General features: G+C 47.6%; 1 protein-coding gene and 1 pseudogene across 1 annotated transcript; both read left to right on the top strand.

The window, feature by feature from the left end:
• The first annotated feature begins 1,674 nt into the window (after positions 1 to 1,674).
• Positions 1,675 to 15,665, top strand: LOC123348324 (annotated as a pseudogene).
• A 1,505-nt stretch (positions 15,666 to 17,170) lies between these two features.
• Positions 17,171 to 18,121, top strand: LOC123348323 (olfactory receptor 1020-like). The gene has a single exon (XM_044985839.1). It carries the CDS (start codon positions 17,171 to 17,173, stop codon positions 18,119 to 18,121), a length of 951 nt encoding a protein of 316 aa, XP_044841774.1.
• Positions 18,122 to 23,371: the final 5,250 nt, after the last annotated feature.

Genomic DNA, 23,371 nt, shown 5'->3' with positions numbered 1-23,371 from the left:
AGGAGGATATTGATATAATAGGCATCACAGAAACCTGGTGGAGTGAGGATAATCAATGAGACACAATCATTCCAGGGTACAAAATATATCGGAAGGACAGAGCAGGTCGTGTGAGGGCGGGGGGAGTGGCACTATATGTGAAAGAAATGTAAAATCAAATGAAGTTAAAATCTTAAATGAATCCACATGTTCCATAGAATCTCTATGGATAGTAATTCCACGTTCTAATAAGAATATAACAATAGGGATCTATTACCGACCACCTGACCAGGACAGTGATAGTGATGATGAAATGCTAAGGGAGATTAGAGAAGCTATCAAAATAAAGAACTCAATAATAGTGGGGGATTTAATTATCCCCATATTGACTGGGAACATGTCACCTCAGGACGAAATGCAGAGACAAAATTTCCTGATACTTTAAATGACTGCTTCTTGGAGCAGCTGGTACGGGAACCCACAGGGGGAAAGGTAATTCTCAATTTAGTCCTGAGTGGAGTGCAGGATCTGGTCCTAGAGGTAACTATAACAGGACCGCTTGGAAATAGTGACCATAATATAATAACATTTAACATCCCTGTGGTGGGAAGAACACCTCAACAGCCCAACACTGTGGCATTTAACTTCAGAAAGGGGAACTATGCAAAAATGAGGAGGTTAGTTAAACAGAAATTTAAAGGTACAGTGACTAGAGTGCAGTCTCATATTTATCATCTGCAAAGGGAAAAGTGTAAAATATTCACTGCCCTTCTGCTCCAATGCAGTGGATTAGCAAAGCATGCTTTCTTACTTCAGAAATCTCTGCAAGCCGATAAGTCTCAAATATATGGATCCAGACAGTAAAAGCAATTGGAGACTCACCTGGGCTTTGCAGAAAGGGTGTAGGTGGGTTCAGAGGCAGAAGATCCATCCTCATCGCCAAAATGTTATATCAACCAGGCAAGGTACTAACAAACTTCAAAGGACTTTATTTTTACAGTGGAAACTTCTTTACCAAGCTGCAGCTGAGCCCTCTGTAACTCTCACTCAGCCTCCTCAACTCCTCCCACATCCTTCCTGTTTCCTGTCCTTTCAGACTCCCAACAGTCAGTGCTCCCAGTTCTAATAATTACAAGCAACATCTAAACACCACACATGTCTCTCTCCCTCTCTCTCTGGAGAGGTCCAGGAGAATGTCAAAAAATGGAAAAAGAATAAAAGCCGGAAAGGGCTGGACCTTGTCTCATGGAGACTAACGTAACCTGCTTTGATACCATGTTGGTCGCTGTCCCCGCTCTTGGTTGAGTCCACTAGAGCCTGCTGGCCATTAGCTGAACTGATAATATGTTTGCAGTGCAAGAAGTCACAGTCCACCCTGGTGAGCCATGGGGGCCACTTGTCGAAGTTACAAACGACTAATGCAAAACAGCTTTGCCAGTTTTGACATAAATATGCACAGCGGTGTGTGTGGTTTTCTGTCTGCATCGATCTCTTAACTGACTGGAGGGAGGTGATAATGGAATCTTAAAGATCTAAATAGGAAATTTGCCTCCAGAGTCTTGGTTCTTCACTGTCCCACAGGATGAGGGGCCTTATGGAATATTTATGCAACTAAATTGATGCTAAAGCATGATGAAAATGTATCCTCTTCAGATTCCATTGTAAATGTTGGTTTCTTTCCCCTAGTTGGACCTCATGGCGAACCCAGAGCGGGGGAATCAAACAGTTCTCACGGAATTCATCCTGGCAGGATTTGGGAATCTCCCTGAGCTACAAACTCTTCTCTTCCTGCTGTTTCTCGTCATCTACATTTCAACCGTGGCCGGGAACGTCCTGATCTTTGTGCTAGTTGTGGTGGATCAGTACCTTCACACGCCCATGTACTTCTTCCTGGAGAACTTGTCCTGCTTGGAAACCTGCTACACCTCCACCGTCCTGCCAAGGGTGCTATCCAGTCTCCTGACTGGGGACAGGACTATTTCATTCAATGGGTGTGTCACACAATATTATTTCTTTGCTTCTATGGTGGTTACAGAATGCCTTCTCCTGTCAGCGATGTCCTATGATCGGTATTTAGCGATATGCAATCCACTGCACTATGCAGCCCGTATGAGTGGCAGGGCCTGTCTCCAGCTTTCAGATGGCTCTTGGATAGGTGGCTTCCAATGCAGTGGCATATTAACATTGCCAATATCACAATTAACATTCTGTGGCCCCAACGTTATTGATCATTTCTTTTGCGATTTTATACCCCTTGTAAATCTCTCCTGCAATGACCCACACTTGATGGAAACGCTGGCTTTCACACTCAGTTTCCTTTTCTCACTGGTCCCATTCCTACTTATCATAGTGTCCTACATTTGCATCATCGCCACCATCCTGAGAATCCCGTCCACCACCGGAAGGGAAAACACCTTTTCCACCTGCTCCTCCCACCTCATAGTGGTGAGCATTTATTACACAACTCTGCTGATTGTCTACATGTTCCCAACCACCGACATCCTGAGTGACTTCAAGAAAGTTCTCTCTGTCGCCTACACCGTCCTGACTCCTCGGTCAATCCCCTCATCTACAGCCTGAAAAACAAAGAGGTCCAGGAGGCCCTGATGAAAGCTTTCAGGAAATTCATGCTTGGACCATGTCAATTTCTTTGGGTTAAAATAGATATAACATGGGTTGGAGTAGAGACTGAACCAAAGCCTGCTATAGTCCCAGGTTGTGTTTCCCTGAGCTTCACTGGGCTTCATGTCCTGCTTTTACACAGTGTCACTCAACCTTTCCAGAGTACTGTACCCCTTTCAGGAGTCTGATTTGTCTTGCGTATCCCCAAGTTTCACCTCACTTAAAAACTACTTGATCACAAAATCAGACATAAAAATACCAAACTGTCACAGCGCATTGCTACTGGGAAACTGCAGATTTTCTCATTTTTACCATATAATTATGAAATAAATCAATTGGTATATAAAGATTGTACTTACATTTCTGTGCATAGTCTATAGATCAGAATATACAAGTCATTGCATGAAATTTTAGTTTGTATGAATTTTGCTTGTGCTTTTTCTGTAACCTGTTGTAAAACGAGGCAAATCCCTAGATGAGCTGATGTACCCCCTGGAAAACCCCTGCGTACACCCAGGCTACACGTGCCCCTGGTTGAGAACCACTGCTCTGACAGCCCTGGGAAAGACCTCTCAAAACCTGGGACCACAGTCTTTTTAGGGCCTGTATCAGATTCCACAGGTGGGTATCACTGGGCTGGTGGGAGACTTGAACTTGTGGCTGCTCAGAGTTGAGACAAAGACCTGCGATTGTGCTTAGTGAGAGGGGGCAGGCAAAATGGACTCAGCTGGAACACTGGGTATCCATTTATTGTAGGGTGAGAGACTTCTAGATACACACACACACATACATTTATACACACACACGTATGCACATGCACGCATATGCAAACACACACATACACACACATGCAGGCACACACACATGCACACATATACACTCACATATACATACACACATACATGCATACATACATGCACACATGCATAGGTACATTCACACATATGCACAGGCACACTTACCCAGACACACGTACACATGTGCACACACACACATGCAAACATGGATGCACACACACACACATGCATACGCGTGGACAAGATACGCATACCAACTCGCACCCATATGCAAAAAAAGCACACACGCACACACACACACACATATATGTATGCACATGCACACATACACACACATCATTCCCCTCTATTCAGCACTGGTGAGGCCTCATCTGGAGTACTGTGTCCAGTTTTGGGCCCCACACTACAAGAAGGATGTGGATAAATTGGAGAGAGTCCAGCGGAGGGCAACAAAAATGATTAGGGGGCTGGAGCACATGACTTATGAGGAGAGGCTGAGGGAACTGGGATTGTTTAGTCTGCAGAAGAGAAGAATGAGGGGGGATTTGATAGCTGCTTTCAACTACCTGAAAGGGGGTTCCAAAGAGGATGGATCTAGACTGTTCTCAGTGGTAGAAGATGACAGAACAAGGAGTAATGGTCTCAAGTTGCAGAGGGGGAGGTTTAGGTTGGAGATTAGGAAAAACTTTTTCACTAGTAGGGTGGTGAAGAACTGGAATGGGTGGTGGAATCTCCTTCCTTAGAGGTTTCTAAGGTCAGGCTTGACAAAGCCCTGGCTGGGATGATTTAGTTGGGTTTGGTCCTGCTTTGAGCAGGGGATTGGACTAGATGACCTCCTGAGGTCCCTTCCAACCCTGAGATTCTATGATTCTATGATTCTATGACATGATGCACACATACTTACGTGCATGCACACACACATGCACACATGGATAAATTGAATTTAGACCTTACTGTGGAATTTAGATTTAGGATTTAGATTGTGCTTGCAGAGCCATTGGCCATTATCTTTGAAAACTCATGGTGATTGGGGGAGGTCCCAGACTATTGGAAAAAGGCTAATGTAGTGCCCATCTTTTAAAAAGTGTAACCCCTTTGGGGTTTAGAGAGCATGGCCCCTTTAAATCTTTTCCTTGGGGGAGGCAGAGCAGTGAGAGAAAGGAGGGAAACTCGGGGGTGTGGCTCTGGAGCTCCCCGGGAGACAGGGGCAGCAGCCCGCGGGCCCTCGCAAAATGAAGCAGCAGAGAACCTGCCTGAAGCCTGGGAAGGACAGGGTGGCCAATCGGGTACGCCCCAGGACAGGAGCCAGGAGCAGCCCTGTGCCTGGGAGGAATCGCCCGAGAAGGACAGGCCGGAGCTGGACCCAGTATCACGCTGCCCAGAGCTGCATGGGGCTGTGACGTGAGTACTGGGGCTCGTGACTCTGCACTGGGAATAAGGAGGGAGGCTGCTAGCTAGGTAAGTTGGGAGGTGGTCGCTCTGTGTGGCTGTGCACAGAGCGGCAGAAGAGGGCACCAGAGGGGTTTGTTGGGGAAAGTTCACTGGCACCGAAGACGACCAGGAGCACCCAAGACTCACCACGGGACTGGAACTTGGCTCAGGACTCCCGAACTCTGTGCGCAGACACATTGCTCGGTGTCTGCCCTTCCAGACTCTGCTCCCACTAGGCCTGTGGGGCATTGGTTTGAATGCAACCCTGTTTTACTGCTCCCCCTATATTTCCCCTTGTTTCTCTCCTCTCATCCCTCTGTAAATAAATATTTCCCTTTCTTATATCCACTATACTTTTCCTGTGGGGGTGTGTGTTCACTCTGGGGGAGTTGGAACAGATGCCCATGGGGTGGAAGGGATTTTCCCTGCTGCATTCCTGCACTCGCTGTCTCTTGGCCAGAGCTGCCTGCAGAGCAGACTCCATCTTGGTCACGAGGGCGCTAAAGTTACAAAAGGGAAGAAAGAGAACCCGGGGACCGGTCAGCCTCACCTCAGTCCCTGGCAAAATCATGGAGCAGGTCCTCAAGTAATCCATTTTGAAGCACTTGGAGGAGAAGAAGTTGATCAGGTTCCGTCAACATGGATTCACCAAGGGCAAGGCATGCCTGACCAACCTTATTGCTTTCTATGATGAGATAACTGGCTCTGTGGATATAGGGAAAGCGGTGGACATGATATACCTTGACTTTAGCAAAGCTTTTGATACAGTCTCACAGTATTCTTGCCAGCAAGTTAAAAAAGTATAGTCTGGATGAATGGACTATAAGGTGGCTAGAAAGTTGGCTAGATCATCAGGCTCAATGGGTAGTGATCAATGGCTCCGTATCTAGTTGGCAGTCGGTATGAAGCGGAGTGCCCCAGGGGTCGGTTTTGTTCAACATCTTTATTAATGATCTGGATGATGGGATGGATTGCACCCTCAGCAAGTTCGTGGATGACACTAAGCTGGGAGAGATAGATACGCTGAGGGTAGGGATAGGGTCCAGATGACCTAGACAAATTGGAGGATTGGGCCAAAAGAAATCTGATGAGGTTCAACAAGGACAAGTGCAGAGTCCTGCACTTAGGAAGGAAGAATCCCATGCACTGCTACAGGCTGGGGACCGACTGGCTAAGCAGCAGTTCTGTAGAAAAGAAGCTGGGGCTTACAGTGGATGGGAAGCTGGAAATGAGTTAACAGTGTGCCCTTGTTGTCAAGAAGGCTAAAAGCATATTGGGCTGCATTAGCAGGAGCATTGCCAGCAGATGGAGGGAAGTGATTATTCCCCAGTATTTGTCACTGGTGAGGCTATATCTGGAGTATTGTGTCCAGTTTGGGGCCCCCCGCTACAGAAAGGATGTGGACAAATAGGAGAGAGTCCAGCAGAGGGCAACGAAAATGATCAGGGGACTGGGGCACATGACTTACGAGAAGAGGCTGAGGGAACTGGGCTTGTTTAGTCTGCAGAAGAGAAGAGAGGGGGGATTTGATAGCAGCCTTCAACTACCTGAAGGGGGGTTCCAAAGAGGATGGAGCTCAGCTGTTCTCAGTGATGGCAGATGACAGAACAAGGAGCAATGGTCTCAAGTGGCAGTGTGGATGGTCTAGGTTGGATACTAGGAAATACTATTTCACTAGGAGGGTGGTGAAGCACTGGAATAGGTTACCTAGGGACCTTCTTTAGAAGTTTTTAAGGCCCGGCTTGACAAAGCTCTGGCTGGGATGATTTAGTTGGTGTTGGTCCTGCTTTGAGCAGGGGGTTGTACTAGATGACCTCCTGAGGTGTCTTCCAACCCTAATCTTCTATGATTCTATGATCTAGTCCAATCCTCTGAACTCAAGGCAGGACTATGCCATTACCAAACCGTTCCTCACAGGTGTTTGAACTGTTCTTTAAAACCTCCAGTGTTGGAGATCCCACAATCTTTTCCTAATGTCCAATCTACAGCGCCCTTGCTGCACTTTAAGCCCATTGCATTTTGTCCTATCCTAAGAGGTTACGGAGAATAACTTTTCCCCATGCTTCTTGTAACGAGTTTTTATGTACTTGAAAACACTTGTCGTGTCCCCTCAGTCTTCTGTTCTCCGGACTAAACAAACCCAATCTTCCAATCTTCCCTCACAGGTCATGTTTTCTGGACTTTTAATCATTTTTGTTGCTCTTCTCTGGACTTTTTCCAATTTGTCCCCATCTTTCCTGAACAGGACACAATACTTCAGTCGAGGCCTTATCAGCATGGTATCGAGTGAAAGAATTGCTTCTCTTACCTTGCTTACAACACTCCTGCTAATACATCCCAGAATGGTGTTTGGGGTTGTTTTTTTTGTTTCCACCAGTGTACTGTTGTATGTACTGTTCTGTTTTTGTACAGTGCCAGCTGCACATGCAAGAATGTACCTGGGGCAAAGGGGCATTGGGGACAGCAGAGGGTGAGGAATGGGAAAGGAGCAGCTCTGCTCTAGCATGGGAGCACTAGGGATAGCAGAGGAGGAAGGCTGGGAAAGGGGCGGCTATACTGTGCATTGGGCATTAGGGGAAGCAAAGGTTAATTTGGCCAATGTTCTGTGTCTCCTTCCTAATGATCTCTACACGGCAGCTGGTCACAGGGAATGGCAAATAAAATAATTATTTTTATCTGAAATCACAGGTTTTATATTCCTTAAAGTGATGAAGAGTCAGTCAACTTGGAATTAAAAATTTAAGCTGCAGTGTTGGAAGATTCAGCTCTCGCCTTGTAGTCTAGCCAATATGCAGATTAGACGTGTTTCCCTTGAAGAGCTAAGCAATGGGATTTCATCCCTGTCAGCATGGGTGATGCGTGAGAGACTCCTGGGTGAGCCAAGCCCTCAGCCCCGTCCCATCTGCCTGAAGCCCTGGTCACCTCCGCCCCTTCCTCCACCCCTTCGGCCCCCCTACCCTGCTGGAGCCCTGAGCCCCTCTCTTCCCCCTGCATCTGCTGGTCCCACCGCCCCAGCCCCAGGCTGCCCCATTCCAGTGCCCTCAGCCCTCCCGAACACTGGGTGGCGTGACCCCACCGCCCAGGGGCCCGAAGCGCTAGGCAGCCCCACCTGCCTCAAATCCCAGCCACAGGCTCTAAACCTGGCCCAACCCTGGTGCACTTCCCAGAAGAGGAGCAGCCTGCCAGGGCTGGAGGAGTCAAGGGGAAAGCAGCAACCAGGAGGGGCCCTCGGGGTGGAGCATGGGTGGGGCCATACTGGAGTGTTTGTGGGGTGGGTAGCTTCCCCCAGCCTACAATATGCGCCACCCAGGCCTGACAGAATGTTTTTTCCCAGAAATCAATTAAAAAAACAAAGAAAGAAACAAACCCCTTTTTCCAAAATACAATTATGCGAGCCACAAATGTTCACCATTTGGACATTTTAAACAACAAAGCTTTACACAAAATTTTTCACACTGGGGATAAATTGGAATGAGACCTTGCTGCATGGATAGGGGGCAAATTATGGAAGGAGAGAACTGGAAATCATAACAATCTAGTTGGTTTTGCTTTCAGAAATAAGTGAATATTTGTATCCTTTGCAATACACACAAGTCAAATGATTATATTGACTGTACCCAAACTGGCCCATGAACTGGCTAGTGCGAATGTAGAACCCTCTCCTTTATGGGATGGAATCAGTGCTATTCCTTGGTTCTCAAACTCTAACAAACCAATTAGAGACCTACAGTTCTGGAACAAGATTATATTTTTGTATTATGTGCTATGGCACTGAAGATGCCTGTGACCCTGAAACTTTTCTGGGAATGGGAAGAAATTATTTGTATTTTATAATCTCAGGTCTCTGACTTCCATGCTTCCATGGTATGGGCCTTTCCAAGAAGCCTAAGGGAGTTAGGTGCCAAATTCTCATAGTAATGTCATGGGAGTTTGGTCTTTATTGTGTACATTACCCACCACTGCCATGGGTACCCACATGGCCCCACAGTATGCCAACATTTTTATGGCTGACTTAGAACAATGCTTCCTCAGCTCTTGTCCCCTAACGCCCCTACTATACTTGCGCTACATTGATGATATCTTCATCATCTGGACCCATGGAAAAGAAGCATTTGAGGAATTCCACAAGATTTCAACAATTTCAATCCCACCATCAACCTCAGCCTGGACCAGTCCACACAAGAGATCCACTTCCAGTGCTAATAAGCTATGGTCACATAAACACCACCCTATACCGGAAACCTACAGACAGCTATACTTACCTACATGCCTTCAGCTTTCATCCAGATCACACCACACGATCCATTGTCTACAGCCAAGCTCTGAGATACAACCACATTTGCTCCAGCCCCTCAGACAGAGACAAACATCTACTGAAGTGAAGAAACAGATTGACAGAGCCAGAAGAGTACCCAGAAGTCACGTACTACAGGACAGGCCCAACAAAGAAAGCAACAGAACGCCACTAGCCGTCACCTTCAGCCCCCAACTAAAACCTCTCCAGTGTATCATCAAGGATCTACAACCGATCCTGAAGGACAATCCCTCACTCTCACAGATCTTGGGAGACAGGCCAGTCCTCACTTACAGACAGTGCCCCAACCTGAAGCAAATACTCACCAGCAACCACACACCAAAAACACTAACCCAGGAACCTATCCTTGCTACAAAGACTGTTGCCAACTCTGTCCACTTATCTATTTAGGGGACACCATCATAGGACCTAATCACATCAGCCACACTATCAGAGGCTCGTTCACCTGCACATCTACCAATGTGATATATGCCATCATGTGCCAGCAATGCCCCTTTGCCTTGTACACTGGCCAAACCAGACAGTCTCTATGCAAAAGAATAAATGGACACAAAACAGCTGTCAAGAATTATAACAATCAAAAACCGGTCAGAGAACACTTCAACCTCCGTGGTCACTCAATTACAGACCGCAAAGTCACAATACTCCAACAAAAAAACTTCAAAGACAGACTCCAATGAGAAACTTCAGAATTAGAATTAATTTTCAAACTGGACACCATTAAATTAGGCTTGAATAAAGACTGGGAGTGGATGGGTCATTACACAAAGTAAAAACTATTTCCCCATGCTAATTTTTCCCCTACTGTTACTCACACCTTCTTGTCAATTGTTGGAAATGCGCCATCCTGATTATCACTACAAAAGTTTTTTTTCTCCTACTGATAATAGCCCACCTTAATTGACTACTATCGTTATAGTTAGTATGGCAATACCCATTTTTTCATGTCCTCTGTGTATATATATCTTCCTACTGTATTTCCACTGCTTGCATCCTATGAAGAGAATTTTAGCCCATGAAAGCTTATGCTCACATAAATTTGTAAGTCTCTAAGGTGCCACAAGTACTCCTGTTCTTTTTGCCGATACAGACTAACACGGCTACCACTCTGAAACCTAAATATGTGAAGCACCCTCTTGCACCTGCATTTTATCTGAGCAGCAGCCTGCACTTCCTTGTTTCAGAAATGACTGACCAGGAGGCATTGAGCTAAGGTTCACATTTTCAAAAACACTTAAGCAAACTTCACAAGTGACACCAGAGACTAAGTCTCATTGCCTTTCAGTGAGATTTAGGTTGCTAAGATTTAGCAACTGAGAAACTTTTGAAAATGGGATGTAGGCTTCTATATCACTTAGGGTATGTCTACACTACAAGAGTAGTTCGATTTAACTTAGGTCGAATTTGTGGATTCGACCTTATGAATTCGAATTTGTGTATCCACACTAAGGACACTAATTCGACTTTGTGAGTCCACACTAACGGAGCAAGCGTCAACATTGGAAGCGGTGCATTCTGGGCAGCTATCCCACAGTTCCCGCAGTCCCCGCTTCCCATTGGAATGCTGGGTAGAGCTCCCAATGCCTGCTGGGGGAAAAATGTGTCGAGGGTGGTTTTGGGTAACTGTCGTCATTCAACCGTCACTCCCGCCCTCTCTCCCTGAAAGCGCCGGCGGGAAATCTGTTACCGCACTTTTCTGGTCAGTGACAGCGCGGACTCCACAGCACTGCGAGCATGGAGCCCGCTGCGATCATCGCTGCACTTATGGCCGTTGTCAACTCCTCGCACCTTATCGTCCACCTCTTCCACAGTCAGCTGCTGAGAAATCGGGCGAGGAGGCTCCGGCAGCACGGTGAGGACATGAAGTGTCAGAGTGGCACAGACCTCTCACAAAGCATGGGATCCCGCTCCGCGGAGATCATGGTGGCAATGGGTCACGTTCATGCTATGGGACGGTGATTCTGGGCCCGGGAAACAAGCACGGACTGGTGGGACCGCATAGTGCTGCAGGTCTGGGATGAATCACAGTGGCTGTGAAACTTCAGGATGCGTAAGGACACTTTCCTTGAACTGTGTGACTTGCTGGCCCCTGCCCTGAAGTGCCAGGACACCCGAATGCGAGCAGACCTGACTGTGCAGAAGCGAGTGGCCATAGCCCTCTGGAAACTTGCCACGCCAGACAGCTACCGGTCAGTAGCGAACCACTTTGGCGTGGGCAAATCTACCGTGGGGTTGCTGTGATGCAAGTAGCCCACGCAATCATTGACCTACTGCTCTCAAAGATAGTGACCCTGGGAAACGTCCAGGTCGTCATAGATGGCTTCGCCGCGATGGGATTCCCAAACTGCGGTGGGGCTATAGATGGCACTCACATCCCTATCCTGGGACCGGCCCACCAGGCAAGCCAGTATATTAACCGAAAGGGCTACTTTTCAATGGTGCTGCAAGCACTGGTGGACCATAGGGGACGTTTTACCAACATCTACGTCGGGTGGCCGGGCAAGGTTCATGACGCGCGTGTTTTCAGGAACTCTGGTCTGTTTAGACGCCTGCAGGAAGGTAGTTTCTTCCCGGACCACAAAATAAGTGTTGGGGATGTGGAGATGCCTACAGTGATCCTCGGGGACCCAGCCTACCCGCTAATGCCCTGGCTCATGAAGCCCTATACAGGCGCCCTGGACAGTGACAAGGAGCTCTTCAACTACCGGCTGAGCAAGTGCAGAATGGTGGTGGAGTGTGCTTTCGGACGTCTCAAGGGGAGATGGAGGAGCTTACTGACTCGCTCGGATCTCAGCGAAACCAATATCCCCATTGTTATTGCAGCTTGCTGTGTGCTCCACAATCTCCGTGAGAGCAAGGGGGAGACCTTTATGGCGGGATGGGAGGTTGAGGCAAATCGCCTGGCTGCTGATTATGCTCAGCCAGACACCCGTGCGATTAGAAGAGCCCAGCGGGAAGCGCTGTGCATCCGGGAGGCTTTGAAAGCTAGGTTCCTCAGAGAGCAGGGTAACCTATGACTGTCCAGTCTCTTTACAGAGAAGCTGAACCTGCCCCTGTTTCAGTTACTATTGACTTTTTTCAGCGGTTACATACCCCGTTCACCAGGTTTCCCCCCTTCCAACAGACGTTTAAAAATAAAGTTATTGGAACATTTTTAATTAACAAAGTTTTCTTTACTAACGACTTCACGTTAAAGGGTTCAAACAGGGACGCAGGCTGTGGTGGGTACGGTGTGCAGTGATGTACAGACCGCTTCTACACTCGAGGACTGACAGGCTCCTGCTCCTACAGCGGTCTCTGGGGGGAGGACGGTTACAGGAGGGTGTGCAGGAAGGGGTGGGTTTGCAGGAAGGGGTGAGGGGTGTGTGGGAAGGGTGAGTAGGTGTAGGGGGATGATGGCTCTGGCTGGGGCTCAGGGCATCGGAGAGGTTCATGGCTAGGGTGGAAGGGCATGGTAAGGGCAGCCTGCCTTGCCATTTGTGGATGCCAGGCGCTCGGACCCTGGGGCAGCATACACCTCCCAGACTGACCTGGGGCAGCAGACACCTCCCAGAGTGACCCGGGTGCCTAGTGACTGCACTCTGTGTGTGACCTGCTGTTGATCCTGCCCCCATGTCTGTACCCTGGTAATGGTGGCTGTCCTATGCAATTAACAAACCCCTATCTCCCCTTCACACAAAGTCTTCTGCAAAGAAACATGACGGAAACAGTAATGAACAGCAAACTATTTTTAATACTCAACTACACAGTTGGGGGATGAAACTGGGATTTGGGATTGGGTGAGCCAGGAAGGGAAGCAATTCTCATACTTTAGGGAATGAGAGCTGTTTGGTACATGAGCGCTCTGCTGGGGTGGAGTGACAGTTTTCACGGCCCCTAGCACCCCTCCTTCTTGTGATTTTGGGTGAGGGGGGGACAGGACTTTGTGGCGGAGGAGGGCGGTTGCAGATACAGTTCAGGGGGGCTCTCTGCTCCTGCCTGCGGTCCTGCAGAACATCCACAAGGCGCCGGAGCGTGTCCTTTTGCTCCCTCATTAGTCCAAGCAGCGTTTGAGTCGCCTGCTGGTCTTCCTGCCGCCACCTGTCCTCCCGTTCGCTGTGTGAGCGCTGCTGCTGAGAGAGGGTCTCCCTCCACTGGCTCTGCTCGGCCGCCTCGGCTCTGGAGCAGGCCTTCAGTTCAGCGAACATCTCGTCCCGACTCTTTTTCTTTCGCTGCCTAATGTGCGCCAGCCTCTGTGAGGGGGATGCCGGGGCAGTTCGGGAAAGAGCCGCAGCTGTGTGATGGGAAAAAGGAAGTGATTTCCTTGCAAGGATACATGTTTGCGAACAGTGAACACAGTCTACTCAGTTTCTGTGAACAAGACAATACAGGGCACCTATCTCATGTGCTCTCAGGACAAGTTCGAATTTTCGGCATTCGCTTTCATTGCCTGGGGTCTTGCACTGGAGATCGGACAAGCGGGGCAGGACAGCAGAATCCGTGTAGCAGCCAGGCCTGGTAAGCCGTAAACTTTAGGCTGCTTAACAGTTCATGGATAGCAGTGCCCTCCTGCTGCAGGCAATCTGGAAAGCATAAAGTCTGACCCTGTTCCAGCCCCTCGCGGCTGTCCCCGGGAAAGATCCCTGTATGCTTTTCCTCTGCAGCCTCCACCACGTGGCTGTTAAATGACGGTCATTGTTATGCAAAGGAAAAGTCAAGCATTCACAATAGTAACATTACAGTAATTCCCCTAATTAGATGCAGCAGTCGCCGAGCGAGATCACCCTGAGGCGGGTCACTAGGAGAGACAGAGAGCGCATGCTGCGTGAATCCCTGCACAGACCAGGGCCCTATGCTGCCATGCTGGTCGAGGCAATGCTCCCACTGTACTTCAGGATGGCCTGGCGCGGAAGAGTGTGCTTCCACGGAGCACCCAATAAGGCACCTCTCCCCAGGAACCTCCTGCGGAGGCTTTTCGAGTACCTCTACGAGAGCTTCGTGGAACTGTCCCAAGAGGATTTCTGTTCGATCCCTATATGTATTGACCTTCTTTTCATATAGTTTTTATTCCTGTTTTTTAAAAAATAAATGTTTACATGTTTATAGCACTTACCGACTGATCCTTCCCCTGATTCAGAGTCCGGGTTAACGGCCAGGGAGGGTTGGTAGGGGATCTCTGTGAGGCTGATGAAGAGATCCTGGCTGTCGGGGAAAGCAGTATTGTAAGCGCTGTCGCCTGCCTCGTCCTCCACAAACCCTTCCTCATCTTCCCCATCGGCAAACATCGCCGAGAAACTGCCCGTCGACACTATCCCATCCTCAGAGTCCACGGTCACTGGTGGGGCAGTGGTGGCAGACCCACCGAGAATGGCATGCAGTGCCTCGTAGAAGCGGCATGTCTGGGGCTGGGCTCCGGAGCGTCCGTTTGCCACTTTGATTTTTTGGTAGCCTTGTCTCAGGTCCTTGATTTTCACGCGGCACTGTGTTGCATCCCGGCTGTATCCTCTGAGTGCCATGGCTTTGGAGACCTTCTCGTAGGTCTTTGCATTCCGTTTTTTGGAGCGCAGCTCCGAAAACACAGACTCATCGCTCCACACAGCGATCAGATCCAAGACTTCCCGGTCAGTCCATGCTGGGGCCCTCTTTCTACTCTGAGATTGCATGGACTCCTCTGCTGGAGAGCTCTGCATTGCTGCCAGTGCTGCTGAGCTCGCCCCGATGTCCAACCAGGAATTGAGATTCAAACTGGCCAGACAGGAAAAGGAATTCAAATTTTCCCGGGGCTTTTCCTGTATGGCTGATCAGAACATCTGAGCTCGGACTGCTGTCCAGAGCGTCAACACAGTGGTGCACTGTGGGATAGCTCCCGGAGCTACTAAGTTCGATTTGCATCCACACCTAGCCTAATTCGACATAGCCATGTCGAATTTAGCGCTACTCCCCTCGTCGGGGTGGAGTACCGAATTCGAACTAAAGAGCCCTCTAGGTCGAACTAATTAGCATCCTGGTGTGGACGGTTGCACGGTTAAATCAAATTAACGCTGCTAAATTCGACATAAACTCCTAGTGTAGACCAGGCCTTAGACTCTTTTTAAAAAATTACCTGAATTAATTGAATGAGCTCATTGGATGGGGACTGGGTACATGTTTGCTGGCTATAGAGGGCAACAGGGGGGTTAGTTGGAGAAAATGTAAGATCAGCTAACTCTGCTGACAGTCTCAAACCTTTCTAAGGGAATTGGATGGAAAATCAGCATCTAAATCACTGAGGCAGCTGTAAAATCTAGAATTAATGTGTTATTTCTTAACAGTCACCATAGCATTCATGCAATAGAGAGGTTTGTTTCAGGAGTAGAAGTTTCTTCCCTCTCCAGGACTCTCCCTTTCAAATTAGAAGTTTGATGCTGGTTTAGTTTTAGAAAATGTCAGTAAATACCAACTTGCCCTTGCCTGTTGCTTTCCCCACAGCAGACGGGCCTCGGGAGACCACCTCTCCCCGCAGAAGGATATATAATGAATCAGAAAAGACGTTCTCCATTTGACAGAGGGTATGAGGCACAGGGTCACATTACCAGACATGGAACGGAGCCTCAGTAGCTTTTCTAGGTTGTCATTTTAGACACTGGAAATGCGGAAGTAGGTGAATGCAGTGGGGAGAGAAAATGAGCTGAATAAACTGGATCCTGGTCCCTGAAATGCTGTGTGAGGAGGTGACAATCAAGACTCCAGCTGCTGACAGACCCACCTTAGAGGTAAATCAACCCTTTCCTCCCTGATCCATGAATCTTAAGCAGTTTGAAGCAATGTTGGTTTGTTCAGTAACTAATTCCACTGAAATCCAAGGTGAACTGGGCACTGATCTCTCTTAAACTCCCAACCCAAAGCAAAATTACAGAATTTGGAAAAAGGAAAGACTTGTCAGATCACGTCTATTCTAGCTCCTTATCTGGCCTCCATCACCCTGGTATCTTGGCACGTCAATGCCCTGAATGCATCTATCCTCCCACGATCCCTATGTGATGCAATTACCCCTGCTTTACAGACAAGACCTGACACCCAGAGGTTTCTTGGCACCTCAAGACACAGACCCCCCCCAGTGGGATTGGAAATCGATGGGTGTTAGGTATGGTCCCTACTCAGGCACCCGTGTACATTGTTAGGTACGTACCGGCCTTTGAAAATCTGGCCTGAAAGTCACACAAAGAGCTGGTGAAGAAGCAGGGAACTGAACCAACATCTGCCAAGTCCAAGGCTTCAAACAGGAGAGCACTAACGCCCTCTTCCTGATAGTTTCTGTTGTTGATTTGGTTGTATCAGCTGATATCGACCTTTACCAATGTCTGTCGATTGAAATCAAATCCAGACGAGCTGTATGTTTAAAGAAAGCTCAAGGTGTTCGCTGTCCAAATCCCACTGAAATCAAAGAGGCCCCATCCATTAAGTCAGTAGAACTTTTATCGTAGATGTCAGCGGAAAAGTCTCAAATGGAACAGAATTATTCCCAGTGTGTAAAATTAACCTTGTGCATAACTCTGTGCAGAATCAGGGCATTACTGAGCAGTAAATAAAGATTAGTAAATCAGTCCGGGAAAAGATATGACCTCACCCAACTTGTCTCTCTAGGATCAGTAATGGGGAAAGAGACAGTAATGGCAGACGAGAGAGAGAGAGAGAGAAAGAGAGAGAGGATTAATACTACTTTTAACCAAAGATAAATACGAAAAATGCAAAGCTGATAAAAAATTCTGATTGGCATTTTTGATGGAAAAATGTTTTGTTGATAGAGATCAAAATGTTTCAGGGGAACAGATAACTTTCTATACAGTTCTGTTTAGGAAAAGAATTATTGTATAGAGCTTTATGAAATAAAATAATATAAAGATGAATAGAAATAAATGTAAATAACTATAATATGCAATGTAATGTAAAATAAAAATATCCTAGAAATAAAATTAAAAATAGATAAATACATTTAAAAAAAGGAAAATTGGAATGAATGTTCTTCATTTATGTCACAGAGTTCATTTGTTTCCCAAAGATGCACCCCATGGCAAACCCAGAACAGGGAAACCAAACGTCCATCACAGAATTCATCCTCCTAGGATTCGGGGACCTCCCAGAACTGCAGATTCTTCTCTTCCTGCTGTTCCTAGTGATCTACATCGCGACCGTGACAGGGAACATCCTCATCATGGCACTAGTTGTGGCTGATCGACACCTTCACACCCCCATGTACTTCTTCCTGGGGAACTTGTCCTGCTTGGAGACCTGCTACAGCTCCACCATCCTGCCCAGGATGCTGGTTGGTCTTCTGACTGGGGACAGGACTATTTCATTCAATGGCTGTGTCATACAATATTATTTCTTTGGTTCTCTGATTGCAACAGAATGCCTTCTCCTCTCAGTGATGTCTTACGATCGGTATTTAGCCATATGCAATCCACTGCACTATGCAGCCCGTATGAGTGGCAGGGCCTGCCTCCAGCTTGCAGGTGGCTCTTGGCTAGGTGGCTTCCTAGGTAATAGCATAACAACATTGTCGATATCACAGTTAACGTTCTGTGGCCCCAATGGTATTGACCATTTTTTTTGTGATTTCATCCCCCTTGTAAAGCTTTCCTGCAATGACCCTCACCTGATGGAAACGTTGGCTTTCATACTCACCTTCCTTTTATCTCTTGTCCCGTTCCTGCTTACCTTGATGTCCTACATCTGCATCATCTTCACAATCCTGAGAATCCCATCCACCACTGGGAGGCAAAAGGCCTTTTCCACCTGCTCCTCCCACCTCATTGTGGTGAGCATTTATTATGGAACTCTGCTGATTGTCTATATGTTCCCTACCACCGACATCTTGAATGACTTCAAGAAAGTTCTCTCTGTCGTCTATGTTGTCCTAACTCCCCTGGTCAATCCTCTCATCTACAGCCTGAGAAACAAAGAGGTCCAGGAGGCCTTGAGGAAAACTTGTGGGAAATTCATGCTTGGGCTACGCTAACCGGTTAATTTCCTTATGTTAAAATAGAAATAACATGGGCTGGGGTAGGGCCTGAAGCGAAGCCTGGTGTAGTCCCAGGTCATGTTTCCCTGAGCTTCACTGTGCTTCGTGTCCTGCTCTTACACAGTGTCTCTCATCCTTTCCAGACTACTGTACCCCTCTGAGGAGTCTGATTTGTCTTGCTTATCCCCAAGTTTCACCTCACTTAAAAACTATTTGCTTACAAAATCAGACATAAAAATACAAAACTGTCACAGTGCACTGCTACTGAAAAACTGCAGATTTTCTCATTTTTACCATATAATTATGAAATAAATCAATTGGTATATAAAGATTGTACTTACATTTCAGTGTATAGTCTATAGAGCAGTATACACAAGTCTGTATGAAATTTTAGTTTGTACGGACTTTGATAGTGCTTTTTATGCAGCTTGCTGTAAAACTAGGCAAATCTCTAGATGAGCTGGTGGAAGACCTCTGTGTACCCCTAGGTTACACGTACCCCTGGTTGAGAACCACTGCTCTTACAGCCTTGGGAGAAAGTGGAGATGGAGAGATCTCTCAAAACCTGGGACCAGAGCCTTTTTAGGGACTTTAAAAAATTTCACATGTGGGTATCACTGGGCTGCTGGGAGACTTGAACACGTGGCTGCTCAGAGTTCAGACAAAGACCCGCGATTGTGCTCAGTGAGATGGTGTAGGCGAAATGGACTCAGTCGGAATGCTGAGTATACATTCATTGTAGGATGGGAGACTTCTAGATACAGATACACTAAGACACACCAATGTATGATACCTACATTATAAAAACATGGGCTTGCAATGTCCACTGGAACTCCAGTGTTAGGGGATTGTACAATTAATGTTTGTTTCCTAGTGTGTATTTCATCCCCAGGCTGCTTTCCAAAGGTAGAAAAAAGCCAAAGGAAACCCTCTGGCCAAGGCCACAAGACACAAGCACAGTTTTCCTTATGTGCCCATTTTTCAGCAATGATTTAGAGTCTGTTGTTTCCAGATACTTGAAGCCCCAGTGGGATTTTCCAAAGCCTCTGGGCCTTGCAGGTGAATCGGGCAGTGGATCACCTACCTTCCCCAGGTTTGTGCATCGCTCAGGAGCCTCGGCGTCCAGATGCCTGGTGTGGGGCTGCAGAGGGTATGTCCAGAGGCACCTATGGCCCATTTACTTCTAACACTTGGGTGCCTGCAGCGTTAGCCAGCAGCCGAGCTGGGTTTGTGAATCCTGGGGGGGGGCGGATTCTGGGATTCGGGTGCCTAAAGTGGGAGCTTTGTGACTCTAGCCCTAGCTCCACACCCTTTTCCTCACATTTTAGCTGGGGAAAGTCAGGCAGAACAAGGTGACGTTACCTGCCCAGAGTCACTCAGCAGGCTCATGGTAGGCAACCAACTCAGCAGGATAGTGGGCCAGAGTCCCAGTCCGGTGCCCTGTCTGCTCTACCACGTCCAGTTGTAATTGACAATGGCACCTAAGGGTGTGAGGTGCCCAACTCCCATTCACCGCCCACAGGATTTGGGTGCATAACATCAGCTTCTAATGGGAAAACCCAGCCTGTACATTTACAGACAAACCAGTATCCTGAGAAATCCTTCCACTCTCAGGGGATGTTTTCCATCAGTTCTTTCTCCTGTTTTACCATTTTCTATGAGCCCCTAATTATTGTGGATCTCACACCAAAATCATCATGCAATAAAAAAACTAAACTAAGTCTTCTCTTTCTGTTGTCTTTGTTGTCAGATCTCCTGTTATCAGTCCCCTTTGTGTCCAGTGTCTGGAATAAATGTGCCAGGCTTGTCTACAAATCGATGTTACACCACTTTACCTATATCTGCTTATCCCTGCCTGTGACAGGGCTGCATGCCCGGGCGCTGGAGAGCCGGGGGCCAAGCCAGCCCTGGTTAGAGACGGGTCCCCACCTGAGGGGAATCAGGCCATTTCCAATAAAGGGCAGAAGGAGGGCTAGGGAATGAGGCAAACCAGGGAGGCCGTAATGAGATTTCAGAGAGTGAGAGAGGCTCCTGCAGGGAAAACCCTGAGACCAGGGAAATTCCTCCATTATATGGGGAACAAAGAAGGGAAACTGAGGTGAAGGGCTGTATTCTGGGATGCCCTGAGTCTTCCATGGGGTGTCATGAGGTGTCCACTCATCTACACCGAGTAGATGCAATGATAATCAAGTGGAGTGCCCTAAGGGTCGGTGCTGGGGCCGGTTTTATTCAATATCTTCATTAACGATCTGGAGGATGGTGTGGACTGCACCCTTAGCAAGTTTGCAGATGACACTAAACTGGGAGGAGTGGTTGATATGCTGGAGGGTAGGACTAGGATACAGAGGGACCTAGACAAATTAGAGGATTGGGCCAAAAGAAATATGATGAGGTTCAACAAGGACAAGTGCAGAGTCCTGCACTTAGGACGGAAGAATCCCATGCACTGCTACAGACTAGGGACTGAATGGCTGGGCAGCAGTTCTGCAGAAAAGGACCTAGGGGTTACGGTGGACGAAAAGCTGAATATGAGTCAACAGTGTGCCCTTGTTGCCAAGAAGGCTAATGGCATTTTGGGTTGTATAAGTAGGGGCATTTCCAGCAGATCAAGGGATGTGATCATTCCCCTCTATTCAACACTGGTGAGGCCTCATTTGGAGTACTGTGTCCAGTTTTGGGCCCCACACTACAAGAAGGATGTGGATAAATTGGAGAGAGTCCAGCGGAGGGCAACAAAAATGATTAGGGGGCTGGAGCACATGACTTATGAGGAGAGGCTGAGGGAACTGGGATTGTTTAGTCTGCAGAAGAGAAGAATGAGGGGGGATTTGATAGCTGCTTTCAACTACCTGAAAGGGGGTTCCAAAGAGGATGGATCTAGACTGTTCTCAGTGGTAGAAGATGACAGAACAAGGAGTAATGGTCTCAAGTTGCAGAGGGGGAGGTTTAGGCTGGATATTAGGAAAAACTTTTTCACTAGTAGGGTGGTGAAGAACTGGAATGGGTTACCTAGGGAGATAGTGGAATCTCCTTCCTTAGAGGTTTTTAAGGTCAGGCTTGACAAAGCCCTGGCTGGGATGATTTAGTTGGGTTTGGTCCTGCTTTGAGCAGGGGGTTGGACTAGATGACCTCCCGAGGTCCCTTCCAACCCTGAGATTCTATGATTCTATGATAATGATGTGACAGTGCTTCTGGCGGGATAGTTCATTGCCACATGGGAAGAGGAATAAGCAAATTATTGGTAAACTCTGTGCACACTAGAGGTTGTAGTGGTATAACTATTTCCATAACACATGCACATCACTAACCAAAATAGTTATCCTGGTGCAAAATCTGGGTGGGGACCTCGTGTGAGTCCCTGTGAAAATACATCCGTATGTTCCTGGCTTTGAAACAAACTCTGATAATCCAAGGGAAATGTCTTTTCCATTAACAGAATCATAGAAGAGTAGAACTGAAAGGGACTTCAGCTGGACATCTCATCCAGTCCCCTGCACTCAAGGCAGGATTACATCATTATGGGATCATTCCTGGCAGGTGCTTGTCTGATCTGTTCTCAAAAATCTCCAATAATGGAGATTCCACAATCTTGCGAAGCAATTTATTCCAGTGCTTAACCACACTAGGTGTTAGGAAGTATTTCCTAATGTCCAGCCTAAACCGCTCTTGCTGCAATTTAAGCCCATTGCTACTTGTCCTATCCTATGAGGTTAAAAAGAACAACTTTTCACCCTCCTTCTTGTAACAATCTTGAAAACTTGAAAACTGTTATCATGTCCCCTCTCAGTCTTCTCTTCTCCAGACTAAACAAACCCATTTTTTTCAATCTTCCATCATAGGTCCTGTTTTCTAGACCCTTAATCATTTTTGTTGCTCTTCTTTGGACTTTCTCCAATTTGCCCATTTTCAGCAACAATTTAGAGCGAGTTGTTTCCAGATACTTAGGGACTGATTGGGATTTTTCAAAGTCTCTGGCCTCCTGACCTGCTGGAAGGGGCCCTGGAGGAGAATCAGGCTGAGGAACATGCAACTTCCACAGGTTTGTGTGTCGCTGTGGGGCCTCGGTGTCCAGATGCCTGGTGTGGGGCTCCACAGGCCACGTCCAGGGGCATCAACGACCCATTTACTGCAAACACTTGGGTGCCTACAGGGTTTGCCAGCAGCCAAATTGAGTTTGTGAATCCCAGAGGCTGGAATCACTCAGTGTGCTCGTGGCAGGAAACCAACTATCCAGAGTCCCAGTCCAGTGCCCTATCTGCTCCACGATGTCCAACTGTATTTGCAAAGGGACTGAAGTGTGTGAGGTGCCCAACTCCCATTCACTGCCCACAGGATTTGGGGGCCTAACATCAGCCTTTTATGGGAAAACCCAGCGTGTATATTTACAGCCAAACCTCTGTTCTGAGAATACCTTCACTCCCAGAGGATGTTTTTCACCAGTTACTTCTTGTGTTTTTCCATTTTCTCAGTGACCCTAATAACTGTGTCTCTGTCACGAAAAGCATCGTGCAATAGAAGAACTAAACTGCGTCTTCTCTTTCTGTCGTCTCTCTTGTCAAACCTCCCCTTATCTCTCCCCTTCGTGTCCGGTGTGAGGAATAAATGCTTCAAGGCTTGTCTACACATAGAAGTGGCACCACTTAAACTATATTGGCCTATCCCTGCCTGTGACAGGGCCACGTGCCCATGGGCTGGAGAGCTGGGGCGAAGCCAGCCCTGATTAGAGAAGGGTCCCCACCTGAGGGGAATCAGGCCATTTCCAATAAAAGGCAGAAGGGGGATGGGGGAAGAGGGAAACTCAGAAGGCTGAAGTGAAAGTTCAGAGAGTGAATGAGGGAAAACCCTGTGATTGGGGGAATTGCTCCAGCTAGGTAGAGGTGGGAGCGGCCTGCTAAAGTGGGCAGGACTCAGACCAGACCGGGGGAGTTTGGGGTGCAGGCAACTGGAGGAAAGGTGTCATCTGCATTTTAGTTTTGAACATTAAGTTAATAAATGAAACCTAAATTTGGGGTTGTTGTGATGGGACTAGAAAAAAACCTGTGTGGAGTTTAGGGAAACTGAGGTGAGGGGCTGAGTTCTGGGCTCCCCTGAGGCCTCCAAGTGGGTGCCATGAGGGGGCCACTCATCTAATCTTACTGGATGCAATTACATAGAATCATAGAATCATAGAATATCAGGGTTGGAAGGGACCTCAGGAATCATCTAGTCCAACCTCCTGTTCAAAGCAGGACCAATTCCCAACTAAAT

The sequence above is a fragment of the Mauremys mutica genome, chromosome 13, assembly GCF_020497125.1.
Source record: "Mauremys mutica isolate MM-2020 ecotype Southern chromosome 13, ASM2049712v1, whole genome shotgun sequence".
Taxonomy (NCBI): domain Eukaryota; kingdom Metazoa; phylum Chordata; order Testudines; family Geoemydidae; genus Mauremys; species Mauremys mutica.
This window is presented reverse-complemented; position numbering and strand designations above follow the sequence as displayed.